The sequence below is a fragment of the Camelus bactrianus genome, chromosome 15 (genome assembly GCF_048773025.1).
Source record: "Camelus bactrianus isolate YW-2024 breed Bactrian camel chromosome 15, ASM4877302v1, whole genome shotgun sequence".
NCBI classification, from domain to species: Eukaryota; Metazoa; Chordata; class Mammalia; order Artiodactyla; family Camelidae; genus Camelus; species Camelus bactrianus.
The window spans coordinates 43,307,687-43,325,249 of NC_133553.1; the positions used below are offsets into that span (position 1 = coordinate 43,307,687).

General features: G+C 35.8%; 1 protein-coding gene across 5 annotated transcripts in view; it reads right to left on the minus strand.

Annotated features, from left to right (window-relative positions):
* The window catches only part of KCNG3 (potassium voltage-gated channel modifier subfamily G member 3), a 61,682-nt gene that overhangs the window by 8,801 nt on the left and 35,318 nt on the right, over positions 1 to 17,563 (minus strand). For 3 of the 5 annotated variants that reach the window (XR_012511916.1, XM_074378782.1, XM_074378781.1), the window contains exon 2: positions 16,645 to 16,718. Coding sequence is in view for 4 of the 5 variants with exons in the window: in XM_074378782.1 (XP_074234883.1) it covers positions 16,645 to 16,718 (74 nt within the window). In the remaining variant the exon portion in view is untranslated. Of the gene's footprint in view, positions 1 to 1,933; positions 16,719 to 17,563 lie in introns of those variants that run through there. The other 2 variants (XM_074378780.1, XM_010967706.3) reach the window with 1 other exon arrangement.

The window sequence follows — 17,563 nt, forward strand, 5'->3', positions numbered from 1 at the left end:
TCTCCTCAGACCACCCTGGCTCAAGATCTCAAGCGCCACAAATCCTTCAGAACTGAGCAAAGTACTTTGAAACACTTACTTCAACATTTTCAGCAGACAGAAGGACCACCCACACACTTACAAATTCCTTGGCCTTGAAAAGGTTATGCTGCTCTAGTAGCTGAGTGCCAAAACCCATTTTCGGCTAAAAATTTGTCCCAACTCACTGCATTCACTGCCTAACACAAATGAAGAGGTATGTTCACAGAACTTCCTTGAGATGTAATGAAGGTGAAGAGGATGGAACTTCTGAGTGATGTATCTATCCGTCTGTCAAACTGAGACATCGATGAAAGATAGGAAAAAAAGACCTCTGAGAATTCTTCCCCTGTTTTTTCACCAAAATATTATCTTCACAGATATCAAAAATTTCAGCCATGCACACTAGCTTGTAATTTTTTTAATTTGTGAGAAAGAAGCCAAGCATATAATGTTCAGTCTGACATCTGCTATTATTTTCCCTTAAACGAAAACAAAAATCTGATTAGTTCCAAAAATAAAACATAAAAATTCAGTTGAGGAGCAAACCCTGTGGCTTAGAAATCATCACTCTGATTAACAACGCATAAGTGTTACCTGACAAATGGATTCCTATCTCAAAAGCAATTATCAACAAATTTCTCGTGATCCCCACTGTTTTTATAGTTCATGCCAAGCTCTTGAAGTAATAACTTTAATAGCAATAAAACAAAGGAACCCTCGCCTCAGCACTAGAACGTTTCCCCCTTCAGTCAGCAGAGACCCTGGAATGAAGTGTTGGACTTGGGCTCAACAGTTGTCTGGGAAGGTATCTACTTCTCTGCCCTCAGAAGTCCTTGCATCTGCTCCTAGAGGGGCATCTTCACAATTAAGCCCACTGCTAGGACCTGCTGGGACAATCAGGACAAGTGGGGCCTCTGCTCTTCGGAAATCCCTGCCTGAGACACGGGTGGCCTCCATCCTGGGGGTGACTTTGCCAGACTGCTGGCAGTGCTGGAGCAAGATGTTTCTGCCAGCGGGGCTAGAGCATCACCCAAGTCAAAGAGCCACTGCAGTACAAGAACGTCAAATCTGGAAGGTGGGAGTGTGGGATGTCGGCAAGGATCACACAGAGGAGAGAGACACCAAGAAGGAAGGGGAGGTGGGGAGGGTCATGTGGCCTTTTCACTAGGAAAACCGAAAGGGTCTGGCAGGCATTTGTGTCCCTGAGAACATACTGTAAACAAGCACAGCATTCAGAAGGTACAATGCCCAAGATTTTTTATTCAACTCAACACACAGTACGTGCCTGTGGATACCCATCACCATCGCCTGGAAACTTACCTCACATAGATTATTTATGTTCTTACCAAAGAGAAGAGCACTTAAAAGGGAGAAAGAGAGAATGTGAAAGCAGGTCAGAGGAAGATCAAATGACTGATTCAAAGCCTCACAACCATCAGAGGCACCGTCACAGCCAAGAGACACCTTTTATGCTTCATCCACCATTAGTTTATTGCAAAGTGAAGTTTAGATTCAAAACAGAAAGGAAATAAGTCCACCAAGAGTGAATTATACTAATTAATGAAGTCAACACAACAGAGAGTAACATGTGTTTAGTATCAGCTGCAGGTGGTTCTCAAAGACAAAATTTATTAACTATTCAAATGGTCAAGCTGTACAGATTTTTTTTCAGATGTACATACAACATATGTATATCATAACAAAGTTAACTTTTCATAAAATATTATTTCCTTAGGGAGTAAAGAAACCACTAATTAATTGAATATTCGATGCACATTTATAGGTACTGTTAATGATCTAACGTAAATTACACAAGTAACACAGTCAAATAAGAAAAGCTATGACCCATATAATGGCACATTTTACTAATCCCATATTAAAGCAGAAAACAAAATTATGCCACAGATTGAGCTGATTTTAAGAATATTTTTATTAGAAGATAAAAGTGATGCCCATTTAAACCATCATTCCTAAAAGAGCTTCTAAACAGTAAAATTACTACCTTAAATACCGAAGTATAACATAATCTTTCCTATCCAAATTACCTTCCCTAGGGGTTGATAATACAGCTGCTCCCTCTATGACAAATGCAATAGCCGTTAATGATGACAATTAGCAACAGTTATGTATACACAGTGGAAGTGGGAGAACTGACCATACACACATTTTAATCACTACTCCCATTGAGAATAGGGTCAATGAAAATAATGGTTAAAACCAACAGGCATTGGAACTGTTCAGTCATGTGCATCTTCAGCGGTAAATGCTACACAACACATATATTATTTTTTCCATAAAATCTTTACATGTCGAAAATATTTTTTAATCCACGTTCAGATTATTAACAATGAAAAGACATTCATCTTCTTCCTTACCTCCATGGACTTTATCAGGCCTGCATTCACCAGGCACACAGAAATGTGAGTAACTGGAAAGACAATTTGACCATAGACTTTGCAAAACAGAAGTGCTCTATTTTAAGGCAAGTGTCTTTATCACATACATACATAGCAATTTACCCATTGGTGAACTTCATCATATGACAGTGCAATATTCAACAAAAAACTGAGGTATACCTTTACTTAACACAGATACAAATGTCAGAAAGTGTAAAGACATTCTCCATGTGCTTAACGTATTTTACCCATAATTAAATAGAGAACTCTTCTCAAAGTTCTTATATGTCCAGAAACATCCAAGATTCTGAATTCTAGAAAAGACATCAGAAATTAAATAAGCCAAAAATTTTACAATAAGGCTCTCCATATAAGGCTACCTTTGATGTAAGGCTACTTCAGCTTGGTCTGAAAATAGCAGAAATGTGCATCAAAATTCAAGCTATTCTGCATTAAAGAGAAAGGACTTGGTCTCATGAGGGACAGCGAGGTTTTATTGAGCAAAATTAAACTCAGGCATAGAGCACAATTTAAAACATATCAAATTAAAAGTTTTACTGTCATTTTTTAAACATAAAACTGAACTACTGTGATATAAAATGACTAAAGGTATAAGGTACTTTTCAGAGCAAAACAAACACACATTTACCTTTACATAAATAATTTAAGTGGAAAATAATCTGTATTTTGGTATGTATAATATATTTTAAAATCTACATTCTGTGACCTTTACAAAAGTAGATCCATTCTTTACTTTCAAGTTAGAAACAGTATAACAGTTTATCTTTGGATATTTCCAGTCAGTGGCTATATAATAAAATGAGAGATACAATAAATCTAAGTCATAGGCCATTTGGTGCATTAACATGTAAGCCATTAGTTTTGGGTCCTAAAAGTGAAAAATGATTGATACTACATAAAGTGGAAAAAAAACACCTCAGATTTCTGCTCTAGTCCAAAAATTTACAGTGTCTAAGTATTTTTAATTAGAGGATAGTTTGACAGAATGACATTCAGTGAAAAAAATCTGATTACTAACTGTATACACATTAAAATGTTTTTCTTAAAATGCAAATAGACAGTATGCATTATGCCTGAATACAAAGGTAAACTAATGACAAGATAAATTTTTTTTAGTTTGAGAACTGCAGCACTCATTTCCTCTGTCAAAGTCCCAGTGACACTAAAAGAAAAGATATTCTAATTATTTTCACTTAATAATCTAATCAAGTACTCTAGAAAAATATTGTTTTAAAGGGAAGTTCAGCAGGAATTGCTTATTATATTTCCAAGTGAGGTTTTTTTTTTTAAAAAAAAGGAAAACAAAATGGGATTCAAAAAAACGTAGACTATGTAAGGGAATAAATAATAACAATAATAACAAACAATATCCAAAATTTGGAAAATCTTGGAAAATTCAGGAGCAAACATTTTGGTAACCTCATTCTTGATAGCATATGAACAAAAGGAATTTAAGATTATGGATGGAGGAATGGAAGTTTCCATTGAAACAGCTATACACAGAGTAAACAGAAAGATCCACAACCTAAATTCCAGTTTCACAGTGATGTCAAGCATCATCCGGTTGTGTAATTTCCTCCTGATTCCTTCAGGAACAGGCACAAAGCACCCTCAAGTCTTCACTGGCATCAAATTCAGTTTTGCTCCTTTGCAAAACTGTACTGACTCTGGTTAATATCAGGGGGTGGGGTTAAAGGAGCAGTAAGTGTACACACCAAGTTAAGTGCTCCTTCATTCGAAGGGAGCTAGAAATCTGCCTATTTAGTAATCAATCCAATGTGCCACTGACTTCACACACCCTCACTTCTGTAGACATCCACAAACCAGCCACAGCTTTTGCCCACAGAATGATTCACTCCTATAACTGTGGCTAATCACAGCTACACACAGAGCTTTCTCCTTTGAGTGCATCAGACAAGGCCAATCACTAAGTACTTGCTACCGCCTGTTCATCACACCCAACTGGCAAAACGCCATAAACGTGATGACCCAGGGTGCAGTTCTGTGCAGCAGCTAGAAGACGATACTATGGCACATCCAACAGCTCCTTCTCATGGAAACTGCCCTGCACACAGCAACAGCCCACCTCAAAAATACTGTTTTCCCTGAGCTCGGAAAACCACTCCTCAACCCTGGGCGGTGATAAGGCTAAGCCAATGCCACGCTGGAATTTGAACAGGGGGAAAAGAAGAGACTCAATCAGTGGAAGCCAACAAGTGGAGAAGGTACTGGAGAGGTACAGAGATGCCACACTGCTGGGAGTGATGCCAACCCTGAAAGGCGGGAGGGGAGACTACAGAACCATCAGACTCGGTCATGGAGCTGCTGCCGCAACTCTACGATTAACGCCCATTACCTCCGGAGACCTGCACGTTCCCTGTATATATTGCTAGTTATAGTTTTTTTTTTCTCTCATTAAATTTTCATTTTTAGGATGACCAACTAGGGTCAGAGATTTATTTTCAGAATACTTAATAAAAGTATTAAACAAAAATAAAAAAGTTCTGAAACATTAGTATATTATTTCTCATGAAAAAGTTGCCATCATTTTCATTACCTTGTAAGTTCTAGGAATTGTGGCTATTATTCAAGCATTCAATGACCGTAGGACTGGGAATCCTACTATTTCTAAGAATAGTTGTTAAGAGTAGTGCTGAACACTTTAGTAGGAAAGTACACCTCTCTTTGAAACCTTTTTTCTCTAAACATCCCTGGTAAATATGCAACATTACAGATGTAGCATGCCCAAAATCTTGGATCATTACTCCATTAGGTTTGATATCCACATGTGCATTGAAGATTATTAACATTCACCCAGCACATTCATGAGATTTATTAAAAATGTAGTCATTAACCAAAGAGGCATCTGTACAAAATTAAAGAACTGTAAGTATTCAGTCACACATTACACTAGCAATACTACTGATGGAAAAAATGCCAGTGGGGCTCTATCTATTAAATTGGGAGGAGGGTATAGTTCAAGTGGTAGAGTGCGTGCTTGGCATGCACGAGGCCCTGGGTTCAATCCCCAGTACCTCCTCTAAAAATAAATAAGTAAATAAATCTAATTACTTCCTCCTCCAAGAAATTTAAAAAGCTAAAAAAATTTTTAAAGTTAGTCAGACTTGAAAATTTGACCTTGCAGGTGATCTTCCAAACCAACTGGGGAAGTGTTGTTTACAAATAACACTGAAGTTTTCTCCAATTATTTCACGGACATAATTTCCTAGAGGAATTTCAGAATGATTATAATTCATGGCAAGGGACTACATTAAACAATCTGGGTTTCATAATTGTGTAAAGGAACCTCAGAATAGGTCTTCTGAGCAGAACAGGAGGGTTTTTTTCAAAGGGCATCTGCCAGGGTGAGGCCAGCAGATGGTCATCTCTGTGTACCCCACAGGGCCCAGCACAGCAGTTAGGCAAAAGCTCCTACTACGTGCAGACAAAGGATTTAAAATAATAATAATAATAATAATAATAATAATAATAATAATAATAATAATAATAATAATAATAAACTTTTCCTACAGCAATGCTGCAGGTTAATTAACTATCAAGTGTTGTTTTTGAGATGGCTTCTTCCCCTATCCCAGTAATTCAGTGATAACTTGCACTTCCTGGAAGTACTATGGAAATGTGCAGGAAACCCAATTCCAGGAGGCTCCAACAGGCTACTGGAGCTTTTCTGCCAAAGTAACCCCAAGACAAGTAAAAGAAGAAAGCTGCAAGAGCTCTATCCCTGACTATTCAGGGAGATACAGTCCACCTTTATCCACACCCTCAGGCATTCTCCTGTATTCCTAGAACATCTGATTGTGAGAAGCAAAAAGTCAGGTAATAAAGAGGCATTAAAATCAACCAACCAACAGAAACAAATTATCTCTCTTGCATCTGGTGTCTCTGTATCTTCAGGCAAGTGAACACAAATTCAAATTAACTTGGTTTAATGAAGAGAATCAGTAACGGTCTTAGAAACCATGAAATGTATATCAATTGAAGAACTGTAAAACCATCAACAAGCACTTCTATGGCTTCAACCTGATTAGTATCTTGTACAGATTTAGAAACTCTAAGAAAATTTATTTCCTGACACAGACGGTACAACAACTCCACTCACAACAAAATCTGTCCATTTCTTCATTAAAACACATTGTTAGAATCCAGCACCCTTTTATGATAAAAACACTCAATCCCTCAAGCTGATCAAGGGCATCTATGAAAAACCCACAGCTAACGTTAATGGTGGGAGACTGGAAGTTTCCCCCCCAAGATCAGAAATAAGAAAAGGATGTCCATTCTCATCATTTCTATTTGACACTATACTAGCAGTTCTAGCCAGGGTAATTAGGCAAGACAAAGGAAAAAAAGGAAGCAAGAAGTAAAACTATCTCTCTTTGCAGATAACATGATCTTATGTATAGAAAATAGTAAAGAATCCTCAAAAAACTACTAGAGTTAATAAATTCAACAAGGTTATAGGATACAAGATCAATATATAAAAATCAGTTGTATTTCTATACACCAGCAATGAACAATCTGAAAAAGAAATTAAGAACACAATTCCATTTATAATAGCACCAAAAAGAATAAATACTTAAGGATAAATTAAATCAAAGAAGCTTAAGACTTGTACACTGAAAACTATACAACATTGGGAGAAATTAAAGACTTAAGTAAACAGAGAGACATCCTACTTCCATGGTTGGAAGACTTAATATTGTTTTTGGTTTTTTAATATATATATATTTATATTGAAGTACAGTCAGTTTATAATGTTGTGTCAATTTATGATATACAGCATAATTCTTTAGTCATAAATGAACATACAGATATTCATTTTCATATTCTTTTTCACCACAAGTTACAAGATATTGAATATAGTTCCCTGTGCTATACAGTATGAACTTGTTGTTTATCTATTTTATATATAGTAGTTAGTATCTGCAAATCTCAAGCTCCCAATTTGTCCCTCCCCACCCTCTTTCCCCCCAGTAACCATAAGTTTGTTTTCTATGCCTGTGAGTCTGTTTCTTTAATAGTGTTATGATGGAAAAACTTCCCTAATTGATCTACCGATTCAGTGTGATCTCTACCAAAATTCCAACTTCCTTTTTTGTAGAAATGGATAAGCTGATTCTACAATTCGTACGGAAATGCAAGAAACTCAGCCAAAACAATCTTGTAAAAGAAGAGGAACTGATACTTCCTGACTTCCAAACTACAGTCTTCAGTGTGGTTTTGGCCTAAGAACAGACATATAGATCAATGGAAAATAACTGAGAGTCCAGATAAACCAACACATCTGTGGTCATCCAGTTTTTGACAAGTATGCCAATACCTATTCAATAGTGGGGAAAAAATGGTCTTTTCAATATATGATACAGGGACAAATACATATCCACCTCAAAAAGAATGAAGTGGACTCCTACCTCACACCATATACAAAAATTAATTTAAAATGGATCAGAGATGTGAAAGTAAGAGCTAAAACTATAAAACTTTTTAGAAGGAAACAGAGGAGTAAATTTTCATTACCTGGAATTTCTTAAGATACAATACCAAAAGCACAAGAGGTGAGAAAAAATAAATCGGACTACATCAAAAATTAAAACTTGTATGCTGAAAATATCATTAAGAAAATGAAAAGACAACCCCTTAATTGGAGAGAAAATATCTGCAAATCATATATCTGATAAGAGTTCAGCATCCAAAATATATGAAGAACTTTTAAACTTCAACTAAAAAATTCAGTTAAAAAATCCATTTTTTATATGCCTGTTAGTATCTAAACTGGAATTTGACACAACATTGTAAAATGACTATAACTCAATATAAAATGTTTTAAAAAAAAAAAAAGAAGAAAGAAGAAATAAATGTATTTTCAATCAACCAAAAAAAATCAATTTTTTTAAATGGGCAAAGAATTTGAATAGATCTTTCTTCTTAAAGGATATACAAAAATCAATAAGCACATGAAAAATGCTCATCATCATTAGGAAATGCAAATGAAAAATCACAATTAGATACTAACTCACACGAACTAGGATGGCTATTATTGGGGGGAAATAAAGAAGGAAAATAAGAATTGGGGAGGATGTGAGGAAACAGAAATCCTCATACAGTGCCAGTGGGAATGTTAAATTGTTCACCTGCTTTGGAAAACAGTATGATAGTTCCTCAAAAAGTTTCATTCTTAAGTATATAACAAGAGAATGCAAAACATATGTTCACACAAAAACTTGTACATGTACGTTCATAACAGCATTGTTCTTAACAGCTAAAAAGTAGAAACAGCCCAAATGTCCATCAAAAAAGAAATGGATAAACAAAATGTGGTATATCCATACAGAAGAATATTATTTAGCAATACAAAAAATGAAGTATTGATACATGCTACAACATGGATGAACTTTGAAAACAGTGTGCCAACTGGAAGAAGGCAGACACAATGGCCATGTTTCCATTTATACAAAATATCCAGAACAGGCAAATCCATAGAGCCAGAAAGCAGATTAGTGCTACCAGGAGATGGGTAAGGGAGGAATGGGGAGTTACTGCAAATGAGTATGGAATAAATGAAAATGCTCTAGAATTAGAACACTTAGTGGTGATGGTTGCATAGCTCTGTGAATATGCTAAAAAACCACAGAATTATATACTTTAAAATGAGATATTTTATGACATGTGAATTATATCACAATTTCTAAAAATCAAACAACAACAAAAAACCCAACACATTGTTAGGACCACCTCATATTTACTTACTTCCACTTTTTAACTCCCCTAACTAACCTTCCAAAATAGCCTGATGCTTATAAACAAAATCACAATGCTAACAACTGATTGACCAGTTTAGCCAAATATCCAGTAACTATTTCTTACTTGTTTCCCTAGTCACTCACTTGCCTCTTGGCATGGTGAAGACATGCTTAACCTCACTTGTGTGGGTTTTAAACAGAATAGGACATGAATTATTAAACTGAAAGAAGTAAAAGAAGAAAACATTTAGAACAGAAAACCAGAAGAAGGTATAAATCCTTTCAAGCCCAGTGACTCCTGAGAAAATTTTTAAGGGATCAGGAAATCACATGCTTTTATTGACTGATAAAAATCCTCATTAAGTCAAATGTTTTAATTCTTCAAATCTGATTTCACAACTAGCAGCTTTTCAATAATTTGATGATTCTGATCTCCGTGCAAGTATGCCGTTCACAAGAGACCTCATTCTTACATATACGAAAAGAAATCTAAAAAACATACCTCATGCTGTTGGATCTAGAAGGTGAATTTTTTATGTATATATAGACATATATCTATGTAAATTGTCCAGCTGAGGCAGGGCCTTCAGCTGTCATTTGGTTAATAAATACATTTTAGTATTTGCATTTCCTACTGCCTGCACAGTTTCAGGTGCTTGTCATGTGGAAGTTCTGTAGATGTGTGCAAATTTAACAAAATGAAATTGTATGTGTAAAAATGTATGATTTTCACTTGTGAAACTAAATTATAAATAAAAAGATATTTTTGCTATTCATGGAGTGTAGTATTTATGCATACCATCAAATAAAGACAGTGTTTCTGTACTTTTTATTGGGTGAAAATGGAATTAAACAGCAACTTCAACATAAGGTTTTTTTCTAGTGGCTTCCCTTGATTAAAGAAGCGAAGTCTGAGTTTTATCCTTCAAAAGGGGGTTGTGAGAGCACTGGAGGACTTTTCTCAAATTGAAAAGCCAGATTTGAAAAAAATTTTAAAACAAAATAGGACATATTTGCATATATCTATCTCCAACTATAATCATCCAGATGTCCATTTTTGAAAAGTACCTAATAAAGCAACTTTTATTGAACTTGGACACTGATGCCATCAAATGATTAACAAATATATTTAAGTACTAACGGTGATTTTTTTTGAATGACATTTTTCAAATTTATCAAATGATTTAATGCAGATGAACATATTTCTATTTTAAGTTACGGGGGATCTATAAGAATGTTAATTTGAAACATGGTTGATCTTTTTTCCTTTGTTGGTTTTGATTGAATTAGATGGATGCCATGAGATGTTAATATTCATACAAGTAATAAATAAAATGATGAAGAAAAAAATAAAAAACAAAAAACATAGCTCAAGGGATAATAACGCAACAGAAGGATGACTCACAGGTTCAAAGGATTCCCTCAGTGAATTCCTGTACACATCCACTATTGTGTATATGAAATGAGATAAAGTTTACAAAACTTTTTTTTATACACGTTTGGAAACCGATTTATTATAAAAAGTGGATGCACCTAATTATTTCTTGCATGCTACAGTTTCCCTATATCTGTCTTGCACTGCAGCAAAGAAAAATGCATAAATAAAAACTGTATTTAAGAAAAACAAACATACATATACTAAATTTCTTTCTGACCTTTTTAAACTGAGTTAACTGGAAGAGCTAATTAAAGGTGATCTCCCTTACGTTAAGCCAAAGCTTTCAAGAAGGGGACCATAACCATTATTCTAATTTTAAAATTATACTACTTATATAATTCGTATTATTTATTCAAAAAAAAAAACCTGTCCCATGATAAAGATTGCTGAATGAATAACAATACAGATAAGAAGTTAGGCAGTTTATCTCAATGCAGAAAAATCTAAACTTTCCACTTCTGTCCAATGAACAAAAATAAACAACCTTTCACATGGACCTGAAAGCTAAGCCTTACACTGATTTCATGATTTTGCATTTTACTTCCAAATGTTTCATATGAAAGAGCGGCTATGCCTTTAAAAAATGAGAAAAAAATATGCATAGCTATGCTCCCCTGCCACACACACACTTCTCTTACATCAGAGTTGAGGATTTGTAACTCAAGTACTGCTCTCCACTGCCCTCTGAACTGTAGAGAAGGAAAGCTTGGAATTCCACTAGAGCTGCAAGATCAAGCTTGTAAAATACAGTTAAAAAGCAATATTTTAAGTTGAACAAATCACTCTATTTTACTACAGCAAAAACACCTGCCATTACTTATACTTCTTTAATGTAAAAAAAAAAAAAAGACACTTTATAACAATACACACAACAAATAGCCTCAACTCTGTCATAGGCAGAATTACAGAATTATTTCAAAACAATCAAAATAATTGCAGGCTAGGGGGGAAAAAATCCTACCCAATACAAAATTATGGGAAATTTTAGTTTTAGTTTTAATATAGTGTTGCATAAATAAAGTAAGAGTAGTGTTTAAGACATAAATGACATAGTATTACTTAGTCCTGGTAGGTGAACTCCAAATAATGTATCTTCCCTCTAGCTTTCGTCCACTAAGCGTGACTTATGCTTTCACTCTATATTTGGTCTAGTGTTGATATTTTTAAATATAAATCAAAAGCATTCTCACCAAAGCTATGTAAAATTAATATGTTTAAGTTACAGCATAAATGCAGATTATCCAGTTAAATACACTAAGAAATAATAAACTGACAATTGAGCTACGCCTATAGTCAAAAGTTTAAGTGCTTATTGGGAATGTCTGGGAGAACTAGAAAAATCTGAAAGTTTAGGCATAAGTGGGGCATTGTTAAAAGAAAAAAAAGTTAATGACAGAATGGGACAATATAATCATGCTTTCTGATGACATTTCACAAGACTGTGGAAGGCTCCACAGCACGGGGCAGCAAATTATTAGTTTACTTTCAGGGGCAGAACTGATACGCCCAGTCCTCTGAGGACAGATGGGTCTGGAAAGGCAGGAAGCAAAACACCATATGAACACATGCTGAACAAACAGAGAAGTGTGATGCCACCTTCCCTGACCAAAACGGAACTTTTCCAGAACATTCCATTAAAGCGTCACCCCATGTTTCTTCCTCTTCAGCTATGACATTTCTCAATCTGGCAATGATAAACTATGAAATAACTGCACTTATTTGCGTATATGTGAATGGCTGTACAACCGTGAAGTTCTACAATTTAAAAACTCTGTTGAAAATTTGAGTCCCTATACACTGGTCACAAGTCCTCCTTCCTGACATCTGAAGCATCTAAAAGCAATATCCAATTTTTATTTGACCTATAAAAAGGGACCCCAACGCCCCAAAGAAAATGTTTTTAAGAGAAGTCCTTGCCTTCTGATGTTACCAAAAAAAAAAAAAAGTATGTCCAATGAGTACTGAATCAAAAGTCTGAAAACCAGGTTTTTGGTTGGTCACTAGCGTGACCAACTAGCCCAGTTCACCTGAGACTAAGGGATTTCCCAGGATGGAGGTGTGTTTAGTGCTAAAGCCAAGAAAGTCCCAGGCAAACCAGGACAAGTTGGTCTCCCTATGGGTGACAATGGCTAAATCACAACCCACGTTTGGACAGGATAAAAGACATAGGAAGGGGCAAGGTAGACAGAAGGTCTTGAGGACCTTTTAGTTGTAATTTATGATGACCCTATGAATATACCATATTTGATTGGAATGTATATTGCATACCATAAGTGAATGTACATTTATGTAAGGTCAGAGGGCTCTGAAGTATTTTGTTAAGCTATGCGCTGTTTGGGGTCATATAAGCTTAAGAGTAAAACAGAGCTAGGCGTTTTCAGGTTCTTCTATTTTTCATTTCTATAGCAAAGGGGAAAAATAAGCTGCTTCTAGAAAATATCAAGCCAACAGAGAAAATTCTTTCAATACCAACATCCAACCTAATCCTCTCTCTCCTCCTCTTAGATTTAAGTGGATACCTAAGACATCTGGACACAAGTTTAAAAACAGGAAGCATTACTTTGATGTACTGATAGTCACCGTGAAAAAAGATATTTCTACATTTTTAAGAAAGTAAGAACTCAGAAATGTGTGCTTACGAGAAACCACAAAACCCAAGAGCAAAGCAAATGCAGATGCTGCAACCAGCAATAACAAAAGAATCATTAAAGAAAAAAGATAGAGAAGGCCTTGAATTGTTAGAGTATGTTCACTTTCAGATATGCTCCCTAATCTTGGATAATTAATCCTGAAAAAATTCCAGTGTAGAGGATACAAAACAAATTATATAGAAGATCAAGTCACATAAGCTCAGGTGCAGTAAAATCAGAACAAGCATTTGGGCTTTCCTCATTGTGTATCCTAATTTAAGATAATATCTGACTTACTGGTATCAGTAATATAGGTCCTAATGAAAGCATTTCTGCCCAAAAGACTGACTTATGAGAAATCTCTAAAAGTGCAACTAAGAAAGAAGTCCTACTCAATCATTATTTTTTAAGGCAGTAACATTCAAGGAAAGTTAAAAGAAAATGCCTTTGTTCCTAAAAAAAAGCTCTAACATCCATGATACATATTTTTTCACTCATGAATGAACTGTTCTATCAGGTTTCATCATCATCCTTAGTACATGGGTGGCTGAACTGCCATGAGCACTGACCCAACTTGCTCCTTTATAAGACGTGACCCTATGAAAAGTCTGGCATTACCAACAAGAGACGTCTTACTAGTTACTTAACGGCAGCCTCAAGATCTTCTTGTGTATTCACACGTGTGGCTCTATGCCTACACATACAGGTAGACACTTCTCTTTGTCTCTTTGCACAGCAGTTCCTTTTCCCAAATCAGTCAACAGTTTGCACCCAAGTCTATCACACTTGCTGTGGGGATATGAAGGTGTGCATGAGAGAGAGGGTCCCAGCCCTCAGAGGAGTTATAATTTACTTGGGGAGACAAGACATATTCTCATGAAGAGTTCTTAGTGCCAGCAAAATTGATGGTTGTCTTATTTTTATTAGTAATATGGGGGTGCTATCACCTGCCTATTATTTGCATAAATCACAAAGCCTTAATCAAAATAGGTTAAGAAAAAATAAATCCATGCTATTTATTTCAAATATATTAAAATACAATAAATATACAATAAATAACACAGTTTGAGTATGTAATAAGTAACATACCAGTGTGCAAGATGCATTAGGCAAGATGGGGTGAGAGTCTTAACGGCCAAAATATCACCAAACTCAGGAAAGGAAATCAGGGAAAAGGAACGGTTTTGCTATTATTACCTCAGCAAGGGCAACAGCCAAGGAGTGTGGCTTCTCAGGCTTTTCTCAAAACCCAGAGGTGTGTTAAGAACAAACTGCTGGGCTAGATTCCGAGAGATCCAGGTCTCAGCCCCAACTCCTTCTCAACCATATCCTCTCTTGCCCTGGTCTTCTACCTGTACTAGCTGAGGTCTGAACTAGATGATGGCTAATATTCCTTTAATGAACACTTCTGGTAAGCCTTTCTTCGACAAATAAATACATCTTGGTCTCCTTTCCATCTGCTCTCTTCACCCCTCCACCCCTGCCAAATTTACAATATATGACATTATTCACAAATCTATGACTTTAATTTTTTGTGTTTATACACTGATGACTTTATGGCAACTGGTTAACAAAGCAAAATCCTAATTCAGATTGCTAAAATTGAGCACTAAACAATCATCAGTTTTACATTATCTAGTCCTAATAACTTAGCCTGATTAGTGTGGCATACTGTTCAATATTGTTACAAGAAGTTTTGGCATAGCTATAACTGACAGTGGTAAAGATCGGATAAAATAATTATATATTCGTTGCTTTTAGCTGGCTTAAAATTGGCTTGGCTACACAGCAACCAAGAGTAAAGAAATACTGTCTTTTTTTAGGACAATCCAGTGACAACACCCAAGTATGACTTTGGTATAAAACAGCTACATAAATATCCTTTCATCTAGTAAGTCTTATTAAACCCATGGTGTTTGGAAGAAAAAATTAAGAGCAGAAGAAGATAAATATGGGTTGTAATATCAAGCTATTTGTATTATCATTTTAATGTTGGGAATCTTGTTTGGACATCTGACAGAACAATTATCACATAGTAACAGCAATGAATTCAAATAAAATGAACTCCAATGAAATGCTCAACAACACAATACTCTTCTGAGTCATTTCAGGACAGAAGTAAAAGAAATCCAAAATGGAAAAGAAAGAATGTACTCAAGTATCCATGAAGCTGTATGATAAGGTGAATAACAGGCACAAAAGTAAACCACATAATTGAGAAATATGCTGGAGAAATTTTTCAAATACTGTTCTTGCTTGTGTCTGCTAGCTCCATTATACAGTTTAAAATTTGGCCAAATTTTTAAAGTATTTGTTAAACAGTTCCTGCATCTGACATATGTTTCCAGGATACTACTGACATTGATATGAGAGATTATAAAACATTTAGAAATGAAAATGTTACTCTCCAGCAAAAAAAAAATAACACTATAACTTCCAAGCTTCTTCTGCATTCACAAGATGGAAAAACATTTGGAAAATAGTAGCTTTCAGTTTTAAAATGTTCAAATCATATACTTTAAAACAAACACAAAAGTGTAATTGTTCGAGGCAAGGAGGAGACGAATCTAGACAAAATAAGATCGTAAAATCTACTCTAGGAGTCATCACTTCTCCTTTGCCGTTGCAATTCTATTTACTCCATAGTAAGTACATTGTGTTACCCCTTCAGCTGGGAAGGACAATTTTCACTCTACCACGACGATGTCGGTACCACTGCAGTGTTCACCCAGAAAGAAACGCATGAATATGAAGTAGCGTCAACTCTATCAGAAGAAGTGTATGCAAGAATTGATTTGTAATGGATTAATTTAGGAACTCAGCAGAGAGGCTCCTACTATATCTGGCTGATCTAAACTTGAGCTCATGATAACACTGCACAAAGCTATGGTAGATAAAAGTGATAGGTAGAGCCAATAAAACAATTCCACTGACAACACAAACTCCTCCAAGAATTCTTCCAGGCACTGTGATAGGATACATATCTCCATAGCCAACTGTAGTCATAGAGATAATTACCCACCAGCAGGCAGCAGGGATGCTGGCGAAGTCCTTGTTGGATGTTTCCAGGTCCAATCCATGTTCAAGAAGCTGAGAAAGTGCACTAAAGATTGCCATGGCAACACAAATGAAGACAAGTAACATAACCATCTCTCGGTAACATCGTTTGAGAGTCAAACCAAGTGTCTGAAGACCAATGAAGTGACGGGCAAGCTTAATCACCCAAAAAATCCTCATCATTCTAAGCACCCTCAAGGTGACTCCAGCCCTCTGGAGTTGAGAGTTCTCGCCCGTAAATACCGTCATTAACACGGAGATGTAATACGGCGTGATTGCCAGTAAATCTATGATGTTCAGGGGTCTCTTGACAAACTCACACTTGTTTTTGGAGACGATGAACCTCACGATGCACTCTGCAGTGAACCAACCTATGCAGATGGCTTCAATTATCCTGTCAAGAGAACAAAAGAAGAACAGATCATCTTATTTTTAAGCATTTTAATAGCTCTTAGATTTCTTCAGATAGTACTATACTGACATACTAATTCAGTTATTTTTCCAGAAAACAAAGAACAGACAGCATAACCAACATCATCAGATCCACTGGGATGCAACAGAACAACAAATATTTCAACACATGAAAACTGAACTTGATAAAGTTCTTATTTATATACAGCATATAATAAATACCATTGGCAAAAAAAAATTTGCTTGTCACTAGTACTTTTTAAAAAAAATCAATCTATCTCTTATTTGGTGGCTTGAAATTAACTTACACTCAACTTGCCACAATAGGAAATATTATTCTGTGAGGACAGTGGTTCTCTACTGTGATCTAAGTTATTACATGGGTCAGAAGGATTTGGTTCCTACAGACATTGGACATGCCCAAGTTTTCTATGATTTCCTGGTAAATAAGAGTGAACTCAAGATCATTTCCTAACATGTTATTCTGCCTTTTTTCTCCTACAGGCATGTGTGGGAGACACTGAACACGAGCCCGCCTTTTGGGCTTTGCAGGCATGCCAGTGCCCTCATCAGGAGAGCGCCAGGTCATGACCATCCTCACCACAAGCATCACATGGAAAAAAGGCTGCAGACTCCTGCACTGGAGCGAAATAATCATTAGAATTTCCCCAAAGATCCAGCAAGTTTGTTTGTTTCCATAGCTATTTTTATGCAACATTTAAAAACTATAAGGCCACATTTTACCTAGAGCAGTGTTCACCAACCTTTCCACATCACTGCACACATTGAAAATAATATTATTTGCATAGCATACTGGTATCAAGGGGT